General features: G+C 46.5%; 1 protein-coding gene across 4 annotated transcripts in view; it reads left to right on the forward strand.

Annotated features, from left to right (window-relative positions):
* Positions 1-1465: 1465 nt before the first annotated feature.
* The window catches only part of DUS1L (dihydrouridine synthase 1 like), a 65638-nt gene continuing 50755 nt past the window's right edge, over positions 1466-16348 (forward strand). The window contains exons 1-6 of one of the 4 annotated variants that reach the window (XM_033960328.1): positions 1466-1601; positions 5607-5847; positions 13362-13470; positions 15052-15102; positions 15470-15582; positions 16162-16244. In XM_033960328.1, the coding sequence (XP_033816219.1) occupies positions 5611-5847; positions 13362-13470; positions 15052-15102; positions 15470-15582; positions 16162-16244 (593 nt within the window). In that variant the 5' untranslated portion in view covers positions 1466-1601; positions 5607-5610. Of the gene's footprint in view, positions 1602-1665; positions 1688-2547; positions 2606-5603; positions 5848-13361; positions 13471-15051; positions 15103-15469; positions 15583-16161; positions 16245-16348 lie in introns of those variants that run through there. The other 3 variants (XM_033960326.1, XM_033960329.1, XM_033960327.1) reach the window with 3 other exon arrangements.

The following is a 16348-nucleotide window of genomic DNA, read 5'->3' on the forward strand; positions in this document are numbered from 1 at the left end:
CTGCCCCACCTCCTACCCATTCTCAGGTCTCAACCCCCCTTCTTAAACTCCCTGCCCCATCTCCTACCCATTCTCTGGTCTCTCCCCCTCATTTTCACCCCAACCCAACACCTCTCCCTCCTTCTTAAACTCCCTGTCCCACCTCCTACCCAGTCTCAGGTCTCAACCCCCCTTCTTAAACTCCCTGCCCCATCTCCTACCCATTCTCTGGTCTCTCCCCCTCATTTTCACCCCAACCCAACACCTCTCCCTCCTTCTTAAACTCCCTGCCCCACCTCCTACCCATTCTCAGGTCTCACCCTCCTTCTTAAACTCCCTGCCCCATCTCCTACCCATTCTCTGGTCTCTCCCCCTCATTTTCACCCCAACCCAACACCTCTCCCTCCTTCTTAAACTCCCTGTCCCATCTCCTACCCATTCTCTGGTTTATCCCCCTCATTTTCACCCCAACCCAACACCTCTCCCTCCTTCTTAAACTCCCTGCCCCACCTACTACCCATTCTCAGGTCTCACCCTCCTTCTTAAACTCCCTGCCCCATCTCCTACCCATTCTCTGGTTTCTCCCCCTCATTTTCACCCCAACCCAACACCTCTCCCTCCTTCTTAAACTCCCTGCCCCATCTCCTACCCATTCTCTGGTCTCTCCCCCTCATTTTCACCCCAACCCAACACCTCTCCCTCCTTCTTAAACTCCCTGTCCCACCTCCTACCCAGTCTCTCTCCCTCATTCCCACCGCAATCCAACACCTTTCCTTCATTCCTAAACTCCTTCTCCCACCTCCTACCCATTCTCTGGTCTCTCTCCCCCTTCTTAAACTCCCTGCCCCATCTCCTACCCATTCTCTGGTCTCTCCCCCTCATTTTCACCCCAACCCAACATCTCTCCCACCTTCTTAAACTCCCTGCCCCATCTCCTACCCATTCTCTGGTCTCTCCCCCTCATTTTCACCCCAACCCAACACCTCTCCCTCCTTCTTAAACTCCCTGTCCCACCTCCTACCCAGTCTCTCTCCCTCATTCCCACCGCAATCCAACACCTTTCCCTCATTCCTAAACTCCTTCTCCCACCTCCTACCCATTCTCTGGTCTCCTTCATTCTCACCCCATTCCTAAACTCTTTCCCCTACCTACTACCCATTATCAGGTGTCTCGTTTTTAACTCATGGAACAAGGTAAAGAGCGAATCGCACGAATTCCGGTAAAAATCGGACGCCGGATCTCACGGATTCCGGATTCCTTTAGGCGGCGTTGCCGGATCTGAGTTTCCGGGTTTTTGTTTTTTACGTCACCGCTGCGACAGGGTCAAGGCAAAGAACTTCCTGATGCAGCGCTTCCAGACCCCGCCCCCTCAGGAAATGCGTCTTACGTCATAGGGGCGTGATGCAAAACCCGGACCGGCTTTCCCCATCATCCGAAAACTCCCGACCTCGGTCTTCTCCTACCGCCTCGTCGTCTCCACTCGATGCCCCGCCCTCTTCGACTTCACTTCCTTCCCTTTCCCACAAGCCGCCCTGCCGGAAGCAGGAAGTGACGTCGGAGGTGGGCGGGGCGCTGCAGAAGGAAAGCGGCGGGACCGGCTTCAGGCAGGCATGACTTGGAAGGTAGAGGCGGGAGCGGGAGAGGGAGGGGGAGGGCGAACAGGGTCACGTATGCGACGTGAGTGGCCTCCGTGGTCCATCCAGCCCAGATGACATTTTTTTTAAACCCTGCTAAGCCAACTGATTTCACTAAATTCTCCAGCAACAAATTCCAGAGCTGTTTTCAATCTAGCTTCATCTTATTGGAATGAGTGAGCAGGCATTCACAGCTTCCCTTTCCACTCCACTCTGTATTTTATAAACCTCTTTGGTTTTCATCCCACCCTCAGCTCAATGGGCAGCTTTAATGATGAGGAAGGGATGGAAAAAGATGAAAATGCTATAATGCCCTTGTATCACTCTATGGTACGGCCGCACCTCGAATACTGTGTGCAGTTCTGGTGATATCTCAAAAAAGATATAGCGGAATTAGAAAAGGTAGAGAGAAGGGATGGGAAAGGCTAAAGCCACTAGACGGCTCAGGGGTGCAGAGGGGAGATGCGAATCGCTTCTTTACGCTTGGACTAGGGGGCATGTGATGAAGGGCTGTGGAGTCGGAGACATTTGGGGTATCAGAAACTGAGGAGTCGAACGATTTATCAGCCCTGTGAGGAGGTGCTGAAAAGTTCTCGGCACGACCAACTTCTTTTTTTTTTTTTTTTTAACAAACCAAAGAAAATATTTCGTCACTCAATGTGTAATTAAACTCTGGAATTATTTGCCACAGAATGTGTAGAAAGCACTTAGCTAAGCTGAATTTAAAACAGGTTTGGATAATTTTCTAAAACAAATCCATAAGCCATTATTAAGATGAACTTGAGAGAATCCACTACTTATTCTTAGGATAAACAGCGTAAAATCTATTTTACTCCTTGATATCTTGCCAGGTACTTGTGACCTCGGTTGGCCACTGATGGAAATGGGATACTTACTGGGCTTGATGGACCTTCAGTGTGTCCCCACATGGCAACTCTTATGTTCTCATGGATGTGATTGTGGTGTACAGAATCCTGAGTGGTGTAGAGCAGGTAAAAGTGAATCCCTTTTTATTTTTATTTTTTACTCTTTCAAAAAGTTTAAAGACTAGGGGACGCTCAGTGACGTTATATGGATGCTAGGAATTATTAAAAATAGATTGTTAACAAGACTAAGAATGCTATAATGCCCCTGTATTGCTCCATGGTGCGACCTCATCTGGAGTATTGAGTTCAGTTCTGGTCTCATCATCTTAAAAAAGATATAGCGGCACTAGAAAAGGTTCAAAGAAGAGCACCCAAGATGTTAAAGGGGATTGAACTCCTCTCATATGAGGAAAGACTAACGGTTAGGGCTCTTCAGCTTGGAACAGAGACGGCTGAGGGGAGATAGGATTGAAGTCTACAAAATCCTGAGTGGAGTAGAACGGGTACAAGTGGATCGATTTTTCACTCTGTCAAAAATTACAGAGACTAGGGGACAATTAATGAAGTTACAGGGAAATACTTTTAAAACCAATAGGGGGAATCATAGAATAGTGAGAGCACATAGCATAGCTGGTTTTAAGAAAGGTTTGGACAAGTTCCTGGAGGAAAAGTCCATAGTCTGTTATTGAGAAAGATATGGGGGAAGCCACTGCTTGCTCTGGATCGGTAGCATTGAATATTGCTACTCCTTGGGTTTTTGCCAGATACTAGGGACCTGGATTGGCCACCAAAAGAACGGGCTACTGGGCTTGATGGACCATTGGTCTGACCCAGTAAGGCTATTCTTATGTTCTTTTAAAGTAAATAGAAATATTTTTTCACTCAACAAATTATAGTTAATCTCTGAAACTTGGTAACAGTAGTTAGCTTATCTGGGACAGATTCCTAGAGGAAAATGTTCTCTCAGGGTTTCCGCAGCTGGCATCATGCTTGTCTGAGAAGACGCAGTGAGTCCCAGAAACCTGCAACAATCCTAGAGGAAGATTGAGGAAGAGATTGGGGAATCAACTACTTGCCCTTTGATCAGTAGCATGGAATGTTGCTACTATTTGGGTTTAGCCAGGTACTTGTGACCTGGATTGGCCATTGTTGGAAATGAGATACTGGGCCAGATGGACCATTGGTCTGACCCAAAAATGCTATTATGTTCTTTTTTTTTTATTTAAATATCTGATTGTTTTAAGCGGGGTACAAAAGAGCAGCACTAAAAATACAGCCTAAATAAACTATCTGGTGTTCGTGAAACCTCATCAAGCTATCGTATCACAGTGTTCCAAGTTCATTCATCATTACCAACACTGCAAATAAAGTCTTCAGCTGCATCGTAAATTGTACTCATCCTGGTGATAACAGGATTTATGCTAAACAATCCGTTTCATCTACTGTTTGGATTAGGCATTTTCTGGCCAGTATACAGTCCCAGGGCCTATGTAGCTTGGCTAAGTGAGCGCCAGCCTCTCTCTTACATTACCTTGATAAGGCCACACTTTCGTTGTGTGGTCAAAATCGATATTCAGCGCCATTGCCCAGTTGAGCTATCACGTCTTCTTAAATCTCTTTGAATAATAGGTGAAATATGTATGCTTTGGAAAGAAAAAGAGGAGAGGGGAGATGTGATAGACATTTTTTAAAGTTAAATTTATTAGATTTTCATAAATGAGTATGAATCTACAACACAAAAAACCCAAAACAAGCCCCCAATCAAAAGTGGGATACTATAAGATGCAGGCAAACTTATTGACAGAATTAATCTAACGGTAACTCTTCTCACTGTAATTCTCATGGCTTATACTCCTTATTGCCTATGAATCTTCATGTAGCTTCAGTGAACGCTCAGAATTCTTACTGTAAACCGCAATGAATCCTTGTAGAAAATAATACCCTTCATAGCAGCCGCTGCTTCATACCTTTGAACTAAACATAACACATTCCACCATGGACCCTTTGTCAACTCAACATTATCTTTCCATTCTGACAAAATGCTTTGTATAGCAAGTCCCAACATTACATCAAACAACCGTGCTTTGTCACCATTCAGAAGACCAGCCATAGCCACAAATCTCATAACCACAATTTTATAAGTGAGACTAACCTTTACACCCAGCATTGAAATATTGCCACAGTAGCTCTGGAATTAGGGGGCATAGAATGAAGGTGACCGCGGATAGACTCGGGAGTAATCTAAGGAAGATGTTGTAACTGTAGTTATCATATCTGGGTTTAAACAAGGTTTGGAAAAGTCCATAGTCTACTATTGAGATAGACATAGAGAAAGCCCTTGGGATTGATAGCAGGGAATCTTGCTTCTTTTTGAAATGCTACCAGGTACCTGTGGAAACAGGATACTGGGCTTCATGGATCATCGGTCTAACCCAGTATGCCTATTCTTATGAAAGGGATGGTGAATGTGTGGCACAGCCTCCCAGTGGAGATGGTGGGGACGGTATGGGATAGTTGATAGTACAGATAGGCAGACGATGGTCCATGTCTTCTTTATTTGCAGTCATTTTCTATGTTTTCACATAGCACATAGTTAAGCTTCCAGAAGCATCCATAAAAATAATTAGCTAGGTAGACCTGGGTAAAGAACCGTTGCTTAACAGTTACCAATCCAGGTTACAAATACCTAGCAAGATCCCAAAAGAGTAAAACAGATTTTATCCTGCTTAAGATCCAAGACTATCTTAATAATAACTTATGGACTTTAATAGGAACTTGCCCTTACCTTCTTTAAACCCTGCTACACTTGTGACAACAATTTTTAATTATATATGTTTGAGTGAAGAAATATTTTCTCCAATTTGTTTTAAATGTACCACGTAGTAGCTTTATTCTGTGCCCCCTAGTTACTGTATTTTTGGAAAGCTAAATATGAGGCCCTATTACAGGCTGTAGTGCAATATGAATGAGGTCAGTGATTAAAATCTGCAGAGTGGCAAATGGAGACTGAACCAAAGAGTGAGTTTGCATGACTGATAGCAAAGCTGAGTGATGACAGAGTCCTGAACTGAGAAAGGCTGCTAAAGACTTACTAATGTTTTGGTACTCTTTTCTTGTTCACCGTCAGCATAATGTCAAAACTTGAAGGGCTAGAGTTTTGGAGACAGACCCTGAAGGGTGCTCGTTATGTGGTGGCTCCAATGGTTGATCAGAGTGAGCTGGCCTGGAGGTTACTCAGCCGTCGCCATGGAGCCCAGCTGTGTTATACGCCAATGCTACATGCTCAAGTCTTTGTCAGAGATGCCAACTACCGCAAAGAGAATTTGTATTGTGAAGTGTGTCCAGAAGATCGACCCTTGATTGTGCAGGTAAAATCCCAGCAGGTCATCCAGAAGGCGAGGCTTTGAGCAGAACTCCCAAAGGATTAATAGTTCTGATTTTACAATGCATGCATACTTTAAAATATCCGGTGGATATCAAGTGTGAACTAATAGCTCCTTTGGACATGGGATTTGCACCAGTGACAGAGGCAGCAATTCTGGTTACATCTCTGGCGATAACGCTCATAAATAATTTTTTTTCCTCTGCTTATGTCTTCCCTTCTTGAACATCCAGTTTTATGAAATGAGCCACTTACATGTATTAAGTGCTGATATTTACCCTTGCAAAATTCAGAGACATGCTCATTTTTTAAAAAACATTTCTTAAGTAGCTGCTCATATTGTGCATGTCACAAAATAAATATATATTTCCTGTGGCCCCTTGTTTAGTGAACATTTTGTAATTGTGACAAGTGCAATGTGATGCACATAGGGAAAAAAATCCCAAATGAAAGTGAGGAAAAGATCTTGATGTCATCTTCTAATTTGTGTGTGGTGATGGCCAAAAAGACAAACGACATGTTTGGAATTAGTAGGAAAGGAATAGAGACTAAAACAGAGAATACCATGTCATGTCTCTGTTAAGAACATAAGAATTGCCGCTGCTGGGTCAGACCAGTGGTCCATTGTGCCCAGCAGTCAAAGACCAGTGCCCTAACTGAGACTAGCCGTAACAGCGCACTTTCTTGTTCAGCAGGAACATGTCTAACTTTATCCTGAATCCCTGGAGGGTGTTTTCCCCTATAACAGCCTCCGGAAGAGCGTCCCAGTTTTCTGCCACTCTCTGGGTGACGAAGAACTTCCTTACGTTTGTATGGAATCTATCCCCTTTCAATTTTAGAGGGTGCCCTCTCGTTCTCCCTACCTTGGAGAGGGTGAACAACCTGTCTTTATCTACTAAGTCTATTCTCCATAGTGCATTTGCGCCTTGAGTATTGTCCACACTAATGGTCACTACATCTCAAAGAAAGGTATAGCAGAATTAGAAAAAAAAATACAGAGAAGGGCAAATTGATAAAGGGGTGGAACAACTTTCATATGGCAAAAGGCTTGAACTGGGGCTCCTCAGTTTAGAAAGGATATAACAGGTCTACAAAATTGTGAATAGAGTGGCGTGGATAAATTTGAATTGTGCTGTGGGGATGGGGGGAAGAGCTGGCTGATTATGTTGTGGGAGGTAGTGGGAAGAAGAAAGTTAGTCCTGTTTACCATCCCTTTTTTAATAATTCCTAGCATCTTGTTTGCTTTTTTGGCTGCCGTGGTACACTGGGGTGAAGGTTTCAGAGTATTGTCTACAATGACATCCAGCTTAGAACTGTTTGTGGTATAGCAGTATATAAAAATAAAGTAGTTATTATTAAAGGTAGTGGCCATGGCTTGAGGCACCCAGAAGTGTGCGGATGTCGCCGTGATGAAATCACGCATATGCGTGACATCATTAAGTCGACGTCCACGCATGTGCAGAGGCCCTTAAGATTGCCCCTGAGATGCCAGTAGGGGGTGCCAGAGAGGAGAGGCACTGGTGCCAGCTGATTGCCTACAGCAGTGTTTCTCAACTACAAGCTAAGTACCCCCTAAACCACAGACCTCCCTAGGCCCACCGAAGCTCTGCCCCAGATCCCTTCCCCTTTACTAATTGTAATGCAATTTTTTCCATTCAATTTTCATATACACACAATATACACAGCAGTTCTGTATCACTTGATAGACCGGTATAGTTCCTTACGGATGGGTAATATGCCTTGCTGCTACCAGCAGGTGGAGACTGAGATCAAAACTTGTATATCAGTAGAGCATCCCCTCTTGCTACTCCAGTTTGCCTCAGTCTCCTGTAGAAGGTGATAAGGCTTTTCAGCTCCCCTCTTAGCACTGTTGGAACTTTGTTTGTGGACTCCTGGTTCCCCTTTTTGTGCCGGATAGAGCTTGGGCGGGTTCTATTTTGGGATCTGTCCGACCTTGGGGGTGTTAAACCCGCTGATCTCCTCCCACCTTCCTCCATCTCCCCTTATTTTTGTAGTGGGCCTCAGCAGACGGCCTGGCCCCCTAGTTGGTCAGCCCTCCAGCTTTGAGAGCTGTGCAGTCTGTTCTGACTAAGTAAAAAGAAACTGCCTTTTTTCTGTGTATTTTTTTTAGTAACTGGCACTTTCTTTACAGCTAGAGCGGTTTTCAGCACAATAAGCTCTTTTTAAGGGAAAAAGTGCTCCTTGTGCTCCAGACGCGAGGTACTCGTGGCCGGCCTGTGCAAGCGTTGTGCAGGCTGGAACGGTGGGGAAGCCTCATCGGCAACATGTCCAGGGCACCGCCGATCGTGGGGAAGCCCCGGGCTTCCCCCAACACCCATGCGGGGGGGGGGGTTTCCCCAACTGCCAACAGTCAGGGAGAAAAGGATTCCCTTCCCGCCGGTTTGGCTGGGGATTCCCTTTTCACATTGGTCGGTTCCTCGGCCTCTGCTTTAGGAAAGTCCCAGGCTTTTCAGATGCAACAGGCCGCAGGAGCTCCGATTTTGGCGGTCTCAGGACCAATTTCGGCGGGAACCTCCTACTTCATTTCTCTTACCTCAGGTGACCTTCCCCCTGTTCTGGAAATACAGGGGAAAGGTATGTCAGGGTCCCCTGCTGGAGCATGGAGTTCCTTGGGGCCGCCAGGGTCTTTCCCCCTGATTTTATGTTAGCACTTTGTAAAGATTATGTGCTGGCGGCTGGAGATTCCGTGTTCACTCTGGGGTCTCGTGGGGGGGGATTACTCTTGACGTCTTCCCTGGTGTGGCCCCACAGAAAGGCGGTTTTGCCCCCTTCAACTCCTCTCTCATCCAAACACCCGAGGGTCTCTTGGGATGAGGAATTTTTCCCAGAGGAGCACGAGGTGATTGATGGGGACCTGGACCTTTGGGGAAATTTCCAGGATCCTCTTAGGGGGTCGGATTCTGCTAGCGAGGGGTTCGAGCACCCCCCAGCTGGCGAAGATGTGTCTGTGGTGTGCATTTTTCAGCGGGAAGAGCTTCATAAGTTAATTCTTCAGGTCTCCTCAGTTTTGCACTTTGAGGACACCGTGTCGGAGCCCCTGCATAAAGTGGACCCCTTGCTTAAGGGGATCTGCTGTGCTTCCCGCTCTTTTCTTATGCATCAGGATATTCGGGATATTATGCTTGAACAGTGGCAGGTGCTGGAAGCTCCCTTTCGTTTTGCGCGATCCATGGCCCGCCTGTATCCCATTCCTGAAGGGGATAGGGACACTCTGAAGTTGCCTGTAGAGGATGCGGTGGTCTTGGCCATCTCTAAGAGGCATACTGCGCCTGTTGAGGGCAGTATGGCCTTGAAGGGCCCGGAGGAGCTTAAGTTGGAGATCCTCCTTAAACAGAGTTTTGATGTGACAGCTCTGGCGGGCTGGTGGCTCGAGCGTGTTTTCACTGGGCCGAGCATATCCTTGACTGTAAATCTGAGGATTGGGAATTGCTCAAGTGCGAGGTGACAAAGATTGAATTGGGTGCTTCTTATCTTTCAGATGCCATGTATGACCTCTTGTGAGCTTCTGCAGTGGCAGCTCCCTATACCTTGTGGCTTCACGCTTGGTCGGCGGAGTCAGCGTCCAAAGCTAAGCTTTTAAGGGATCTTTCTTATTTGGTGAGGACCTGGATAGGTTGGTTCAGACTCTCACTGATTCTAAAGTGCCTCATTTGCCTGAGGATAGGCCTAGGCTGCTTGCCTGAGGTGGCGCTACTCGTGGGTGTGATTTCCGCCGTTTCTGTCCTGGTCGAGGGGCTGCCTTTTTTCAGTCCCCTGGGCTCTCTAGAGGCAGATTCTTCCAGCGCATGCAGTCCTATCATGGGGCCCACTGGGGTGTGGGTAGTGCCCCCGCCGGGTCTCCTGCTGCCTGTCCTGACCAATGACTCCTTGCCGGCGCCCGTTTCGGTTCTGGGTGCCTGGCTGAGGGATTTTTTATCCAAAGTGGGCAGACATCACATCCGATCAGTGGGTTCTGGAGGTGATTCGGGACGGTTATGCTCTGGAGTTTGCCCGTTCCATGCCAGACCATTTTCTCGCTTATCCCTCGCAGGTGGCATGGAAGCATCAGGCCTTTCGCCAGACCCTTCAAAGATTGTTAGATCTCCATGCGGTGGTTCCAGTTCCCCCCACAGGAGTGGGGCACAGGTTGGTACTCGATTTACTTTGTGGTGCCAAAGAAAGAAGGGACCTTTCAGCCCATCCTGGATTTGAAGGGGATCAACAGGGCTCTTCACATGCCTTCCTTCCGCATGGAAACTCTGTGGTCTGTGATTCTGGCGATTCAGCCGGGGGAGTTTCTGATCTCTTTAGATCTGACCGAGGCCTACTTGCACATTCCTATTTGGGCCTTCCATCATCGCTTCCTGCGCTTTGCGATCTTGGGGCAACATTATCAGTTCTGTGCACTTCTCTTTGGTCTGGCCATGGCTCCGCGGATGTTCACCAAGGTGATGGTGGTCGTAGCGGTGGCGTTGCGCAAAGATGGTATTCTTGTTCATCCTTATCTGGACAACTGGTTGATTGGAACCAAGTCGTTCCAGGAGAGCACTTGGGTCACAGCTTGGGTGGTGGAGTTTCTGCAGTTGCTGGGATGGGTAGTCTACCTTGCAAAGAGCCGGATGTCTCCATCTCAGCGCCTGGAATATCTTGGGGTACTGTTTGACACCTCCTTGGGGAAGATCTTCCTTCCGTAGGCCCGGGTATGCAAATTGCATTCTCAAGTTTGCCTGCTTATGGCGTTCTGGTGTCCTTGGACGCAGGATTTCCACCAAGTCTTGGGGTCGTTGGTGGCCTCCCTCAATTTTGTGCGGTGGTCGCGGGCACACATGCATCCTCTTCAGTATGCTCTTCTTCGGAGGTGAGGTGGTCGCCTCAGAAGCACAGTCTGGATCACCCTGTTCTGCTTCTGGGCTTAGCTCAGGGCAGTCTTCGCTGGTGGCTTCACATCCCCATCTTGAACAAGGGGCGAGTCTGGATCAGCCGCAGTGGACGGTGCTGCTCACGGATACCAGTCTTCTCGGTTGGGGGGCTCAGTGTCTAGGTCACTCAGCTCAGGACACATGGTCCATGGAGGAGGCTTCTTGGTCAATCAATGTTTTGGAGACCAGAGCCATCCATCTGGCGTTGCTAGCCTTCCAGCCCTTTCTGATGGGCAAGTCAGTCAGGGTTCTGTAAGACAATGCCACGGTGGTGGCCTATGTCAATCATCAGGGGGGCACCAGGAGCACTTTGGTGGCACAGGAGACAACACTGCTCATGGTCTGGGTGGAGTCGCATCTTCAAGAAATATCAGCATCTTACATAGCCGGAGTGGAGAATGTTCAAGCAGACTTCCTCAGTCGTTGTGTGCTAGATCCCGGAGAGTGGTGTCTAAGCCCAGTGGCTTTTCAGTTGATAATGCAGTCTTGAGGTCAGCCCCTCATGGACCTGATGGCCACAAGTGTCAACGCCAAAACACCTCACTTCTTCAGTCGACGCAGAGACGGTGAGGCCGAGGGCCTGGATGTTTGGTTCAACCATGGCCAAAAGAGGGGCTTTTGTATGTATTACCTCCATGGCTATTAGTGGGCAGAGTTCTTCTTTTTGCACTTCCTTGCCTAACATCTTAAGAGTTTTTGCAGGATGGCCTGGATAGGGGACTGGCTTGGTCTTCTCTCTGGGTTCAGTTTGCAGCCTTGTCAGCCTTTAGGGGGTTCATGAAAGGTCAGCGTTTGACTGCCATTCCTGATGTGATTCGCTTCTTGCGGGTGGCCAAGTTGATCAGGCCTCTCGTATGGCCCTCTGTTCCATCTTGGGATCTCAATTTGGTTCTGTCAGTTCTAGTGCGCCCTCCTTTTGAACCATTGGGCATCTGCTCTTTGAAGGACCATATAGATGTGTTTCTGAGCTGCAGGCTTTCTCTTGTAGGGCTCCCTTCTCTGAGTTTTCTAGGGAGCGGGTTTTCTTGAGGCCTGTTCCTTCCTTGCTGCCAAAATTTGTTTCTCCTTTTCATGTCGATCAATCTGTAGTCCTCCCGGTGTTGGGTAGTCGGGAGGGCTCTTCTGAGCAAAGACAGCTGTGCAAGTTGGATGTCAGTCGGGTCCTTTGCTCTTATGTGCAGAGGACCCAGGAGATCAGGAAATCAGATCAGCTCTTTGTCCTTCTACCGTGTAGAATAGATGTTCAAGTGCATCGGGACGCAGTATTCGGTGAACGTGTTCTGGTGTCGGCCCTTTGGTGGTCCCACCCTGATGGGTATTGCTTTGGTACATCCCATCCGTAAGGAACTATACCAGTCTATCAAGCGATACAGAAGAATAAATTAGGTTTTTACCTGCTAATTTCCTTTCTGTTAGCTTGTAGTTCCCCACCCTGTCTGTCTTTGTGCGGTGATTGCGGGTTTTTTGTTCACGTGCAGATTTTTCATTTTTCTAGTATTCTTCTAGGGCCAGGGAGAATTAAGAACAGCAGCGATGGCTCAGCTAGATTAGCTTTGAGCTGTGGGGATGTTTTCTTTCCAGAATCAAGTTCTTTGCATGTTATTTAAAAATGTTTGTTGTTTTCTTACACTCCTGTTTAGAGTGTCATTTACTTTTTTTCAGTTAAGAAATTTCCTTGGTTCTGCTTGGCTATTCGGCAAACTGGAGTAGCAAGAGGGGATGCTCTACTGATATACAAGTTTTGATCTCAGTCTCCACCTGCTGGTAGCAGTGAGGCATATTACCCATCCGTAAGGAACTATACCAGTTTACAAGCTAACAGAAAGGAAATTAGTAGATAAGAACCTAATTTATCTATATAAATTCTCAAAACTGACACTTTTCAATCACTATATTGAAAATAAAATCATTTTACCTACTGGTGATCCTCTGCAGGCTGCTGTAATTCGCTTTAAAGGTGAGACCGGGAGGCCAGGGGGGAAGCTGGAGGGATGCTAGAGAGAAGGGGGAAACATGCAGGCCTTTGGCGAATCAAGCAGCACTGGCGCTGTACCGTGTACAGAAGTCAGCTGGCAGGCGCCTCTCTTCCTCCTCAGTGTGCTGCGGCACACTTGGAATCTCAGGAGGCACACAGTTTGAGATACACTGCTCTAGGGGATACATATTCAGGGCTTCCAGTCTCTCCTCGTACGTCTTTTAGCATAATCCTCTTATCATTTTTGTTGACTTTCTCTGGACCGCTTCATGAAAACATACATAATATTAAAACAAAGGTGTCCAGAATAGAAAAATTATGTTTCATAATGTTCTAGTACTAGTATAACTGCTACTATATTAATCATCTCTCAATCTGGAGGGACGAAGGCCTTATAAGCCCTTCAAGGATTTTGGAACTGATGTCAGTTAGTCAAAGAGGTCTGAGCAGCCTAATTCCCTTTAATTCTCTTCTGCGCTCTTGGGGCTCTGTAGACTGTTGTGTTGCAGGGATTCTTGCTTCTATCTTGTGCATTTGTCTGGGAATGGGCCTCCAGATGGTTTATCTCACTGTTCATTCCGTTCCTTTTCTCTCTTTGTTTTTTAGTTTTGTGCAAATGACCCAGAAGTGTTTCTTCAGGCAGCGCTTTTATCGCAGGATTATTGTGATGCTATCGACTTGAACCTGGGCTGCCCTCAAATGATTGCGAAGAGGGGTAAGCAGGGCGTCAGGGGTGATAATATATTGGGGAGAGACATAAAGTGTAAGCAGGGTATCAGTATAAATTAGAAGTCCTACTGGTTCATATGTCTTCATGTAGCTGCGTCAGCGAGGCAAATGCAGACCTAGTTAACCACCAAGAATTGTGGATAGGCAGGCTGTACAAATTTTAACTATCAGAAGCACCGGTGTTAACTAGATCTGACCTGCAGATTATATGTTCCTCATGTTAATCAAATTGGTACATTAGATTGAAGTAACAGGCCCAGATGTTCAGGTAATCCATTTAAGGAAGCGGAAATAGGAGAAGAGGAGTTCCAGGTGGAACCTAGAAGGATGCCCGGCATCCCAAGAGGGGATGAAACTGATAAAAGTGATCCTACATGTCAACTCCATGGCTGAGAACTGGACCATAACCTTGCATTGTGGGCAGGAGTAAACTGGGCAGCCTGGATAGGCTTTGTTGTGCTGAGTAAAAGGAAATATTACAAAGTCTTTGCTTTATCAGCAGTAGAGAAAAAAAAATCCACGCGGCCCATTACTTTGTCATTCAAAATACTGAAGATCTGAGGCTGCATGGTATCCTTATTTGCACAGTACTCAAGACTTTTTTTCTGTCTCCATCGGCTGCTGGATGAGAATGATCCTTGAGTGGTGGGTTAAGAGAAAGGGGGTGAGGAGAGAGCCTCAGAGAGCACAGACTGGAAGGTCTAATGGGATTGGTTTGAAAGGAAAGGGCCAGGGGCTTCAAAAGAGGATTTGGGGGCAGAATGACTGGATGGAGTGTGAATGGAAGTTTGAGAGAGAGGAGGGGTAAAATCAGGTTAGGTGATGGCAGATTTGGAGATGATTGTAAGAAGGGGGTCTAGGGTGATTCAGCACGGCCATTGTAATGACGAGCTCTTACATTGTTGAAGAGGGGAATAGCCCTTGCCCCACTGGTGCTTCTTTTCTTTCCCTTCACCCACCTCTGGTCATATTCTCCTGCCTCTGCATCATCTGGTGACTTCAAGGTTTGAAAGAAGGGGGGCTTGCCCCCCACAAACTGGTGCTTCTTTTTTTTTTTCCTTCACCCACCCGTGGTCTTTTCCTGCCTCGGCATCATCACAGATCAATCAGGCACATCAAGGTTTCCCTTTATATTGGAACAGAAAGTTGTCCAGAGGGAAGACTTCCGGGATAAAAGGTTGACTTTGAGAGGGCGTCTTATTATTAAGAAACAGCCCACGCTGAAAGACCTGCCATGAACTGTCCCATTCCCATAAGAAGGTGGGATAGAGGCGAGCAGTGATTAGTTAAGGTCTGGGTGGGCGTGCATTAGGTGGAACATGAAATAGAGCAGAATTTCTGAATGTTTAATTCCCACTTACTGGTTAAGAGTTGACATTGGGCCTTTTGAAAACTTGCTTTCGGTCATACATGACTTCTTGAATGGTAGTTTCAGTATTAGCAAAAGGTTTCCCCCTAGTAAAGCATTTGTATTTGTTTCCATTTTATATAACATTTTTCAGCAGGTAAAGGTGAGTCTAAATTCACCTTTGCAGTCACACTTTGATCTGATTCAGCTTCTCTACAGGTCACTATGGGGCCTTTCTGCAAGAGGAATGGGATCTGCTGGAGAAAATGAGTAAGTACTCTCGTCTCCCCATCCAGCAGTATAGCAGCTCCTTACAGTAAGATATCCTGCCAAGCCAAAATAAGTTAATGTTTGGAAAATCTGAATAAGACCCAGTGTGACGGGGAACAGGAGGCCAGAGTACGTGACAAGAACGATAGTCAAAATTGCCCACTTTATTTGCACAGCCACGTTCAGGAAAAGTGGGTGAAACCAGAGGCAGGGATGCCATTGGAAGCAACAAAGAAAATGCACATTTCCACAGCAAAAGGAGGTGCAGATCTGTACAGAGAGAAGCTTTTCTCATAATTATATTGTGAAGAATGAAAAGGGAGACAAAATCCTGCCTTTCTACTAATGTGCCTTTTTTCTTCTTCAGTCCGTCTCGCTCACAAAAAGCTGTCTGTTCCCATAACGTGCAAAATTCGGGTTTTCACAGAAATTGAGAAAACTGTTAAATACGCAAAGTTGCTGGAAAGTGCTGGCTGTCAGGTAAGGAGGCAGGACCCCCCCTCCCCCCGGCCCTGCCTTTCACGTGTGGAGGCCTAGCATTAAGTGACGTTTAGTCTTCCTCTCGTAATTTCTATGTGTGCACACTAGTGTCCCTTCCAGGCCGAATCAAATGCAGATCTCCTCAGCATTGCAGCTTTCCAAGGTGAGACTGGACTGCTTTTGATGATCTTAGGGAGCCTTCATCAGCATGTTAGAAAACTGCTCAAGGGTATACACGTGGAAAAAGTAGGTGCTTTTATGCAATACGGCAGTGCTGGTGGTCCTTGAGATGTAATTTGGGTGGAGTTGGTATGCAGATGTGTTTGTGCAAGGAATACGCACACAGTTTTGCACTTGCCATGGAGCTGGGGATCTGGGCACTATTGAAGCTAGTATATAGACACACGTAGGTGTCTCCGTTTGTCTTTATAATATAGGCATATATCTGGACATTCTAAAATTATGGCTCCCTCCCCTCCTGGAGTTGAAAATGATTTGATTAGAGCATTAAGGTGCCAGAAAAACAGATTTAGAAGCAGCATATTCTTAGGTAACTTAGCTCCCTTTATTATATCCTAGTTACTCACAGTCCATGGACGTACCAAAGAACAAAAGGGACCTCTGACTGGTGTGGCCTCTTGGGAGCACATAAAGGCCGTTAGGTAAGAGTTGCTAATACCTACAGGAAGAGTGTCTGCATGCATTCAAAGCCAATGCTCATTAAAATACACAGAGGTGTCATTTCAGAAGTGAATAGTTACAATTT

The sequence above is a fragment of the Geotrypetes seraphini genome, chromosome 10, assembly GCF_902459505.1.
Source record: "Geotrypetes seraphini chromosome 10, aGeoSer1.1, whole genome shotgun sequence".
NCBI lineage: Eukaryota > Metazoa > Chordata > Amphibia > Gymnophiona > Dermophiidae > Geotrypetes > Geotrypetes seraphini.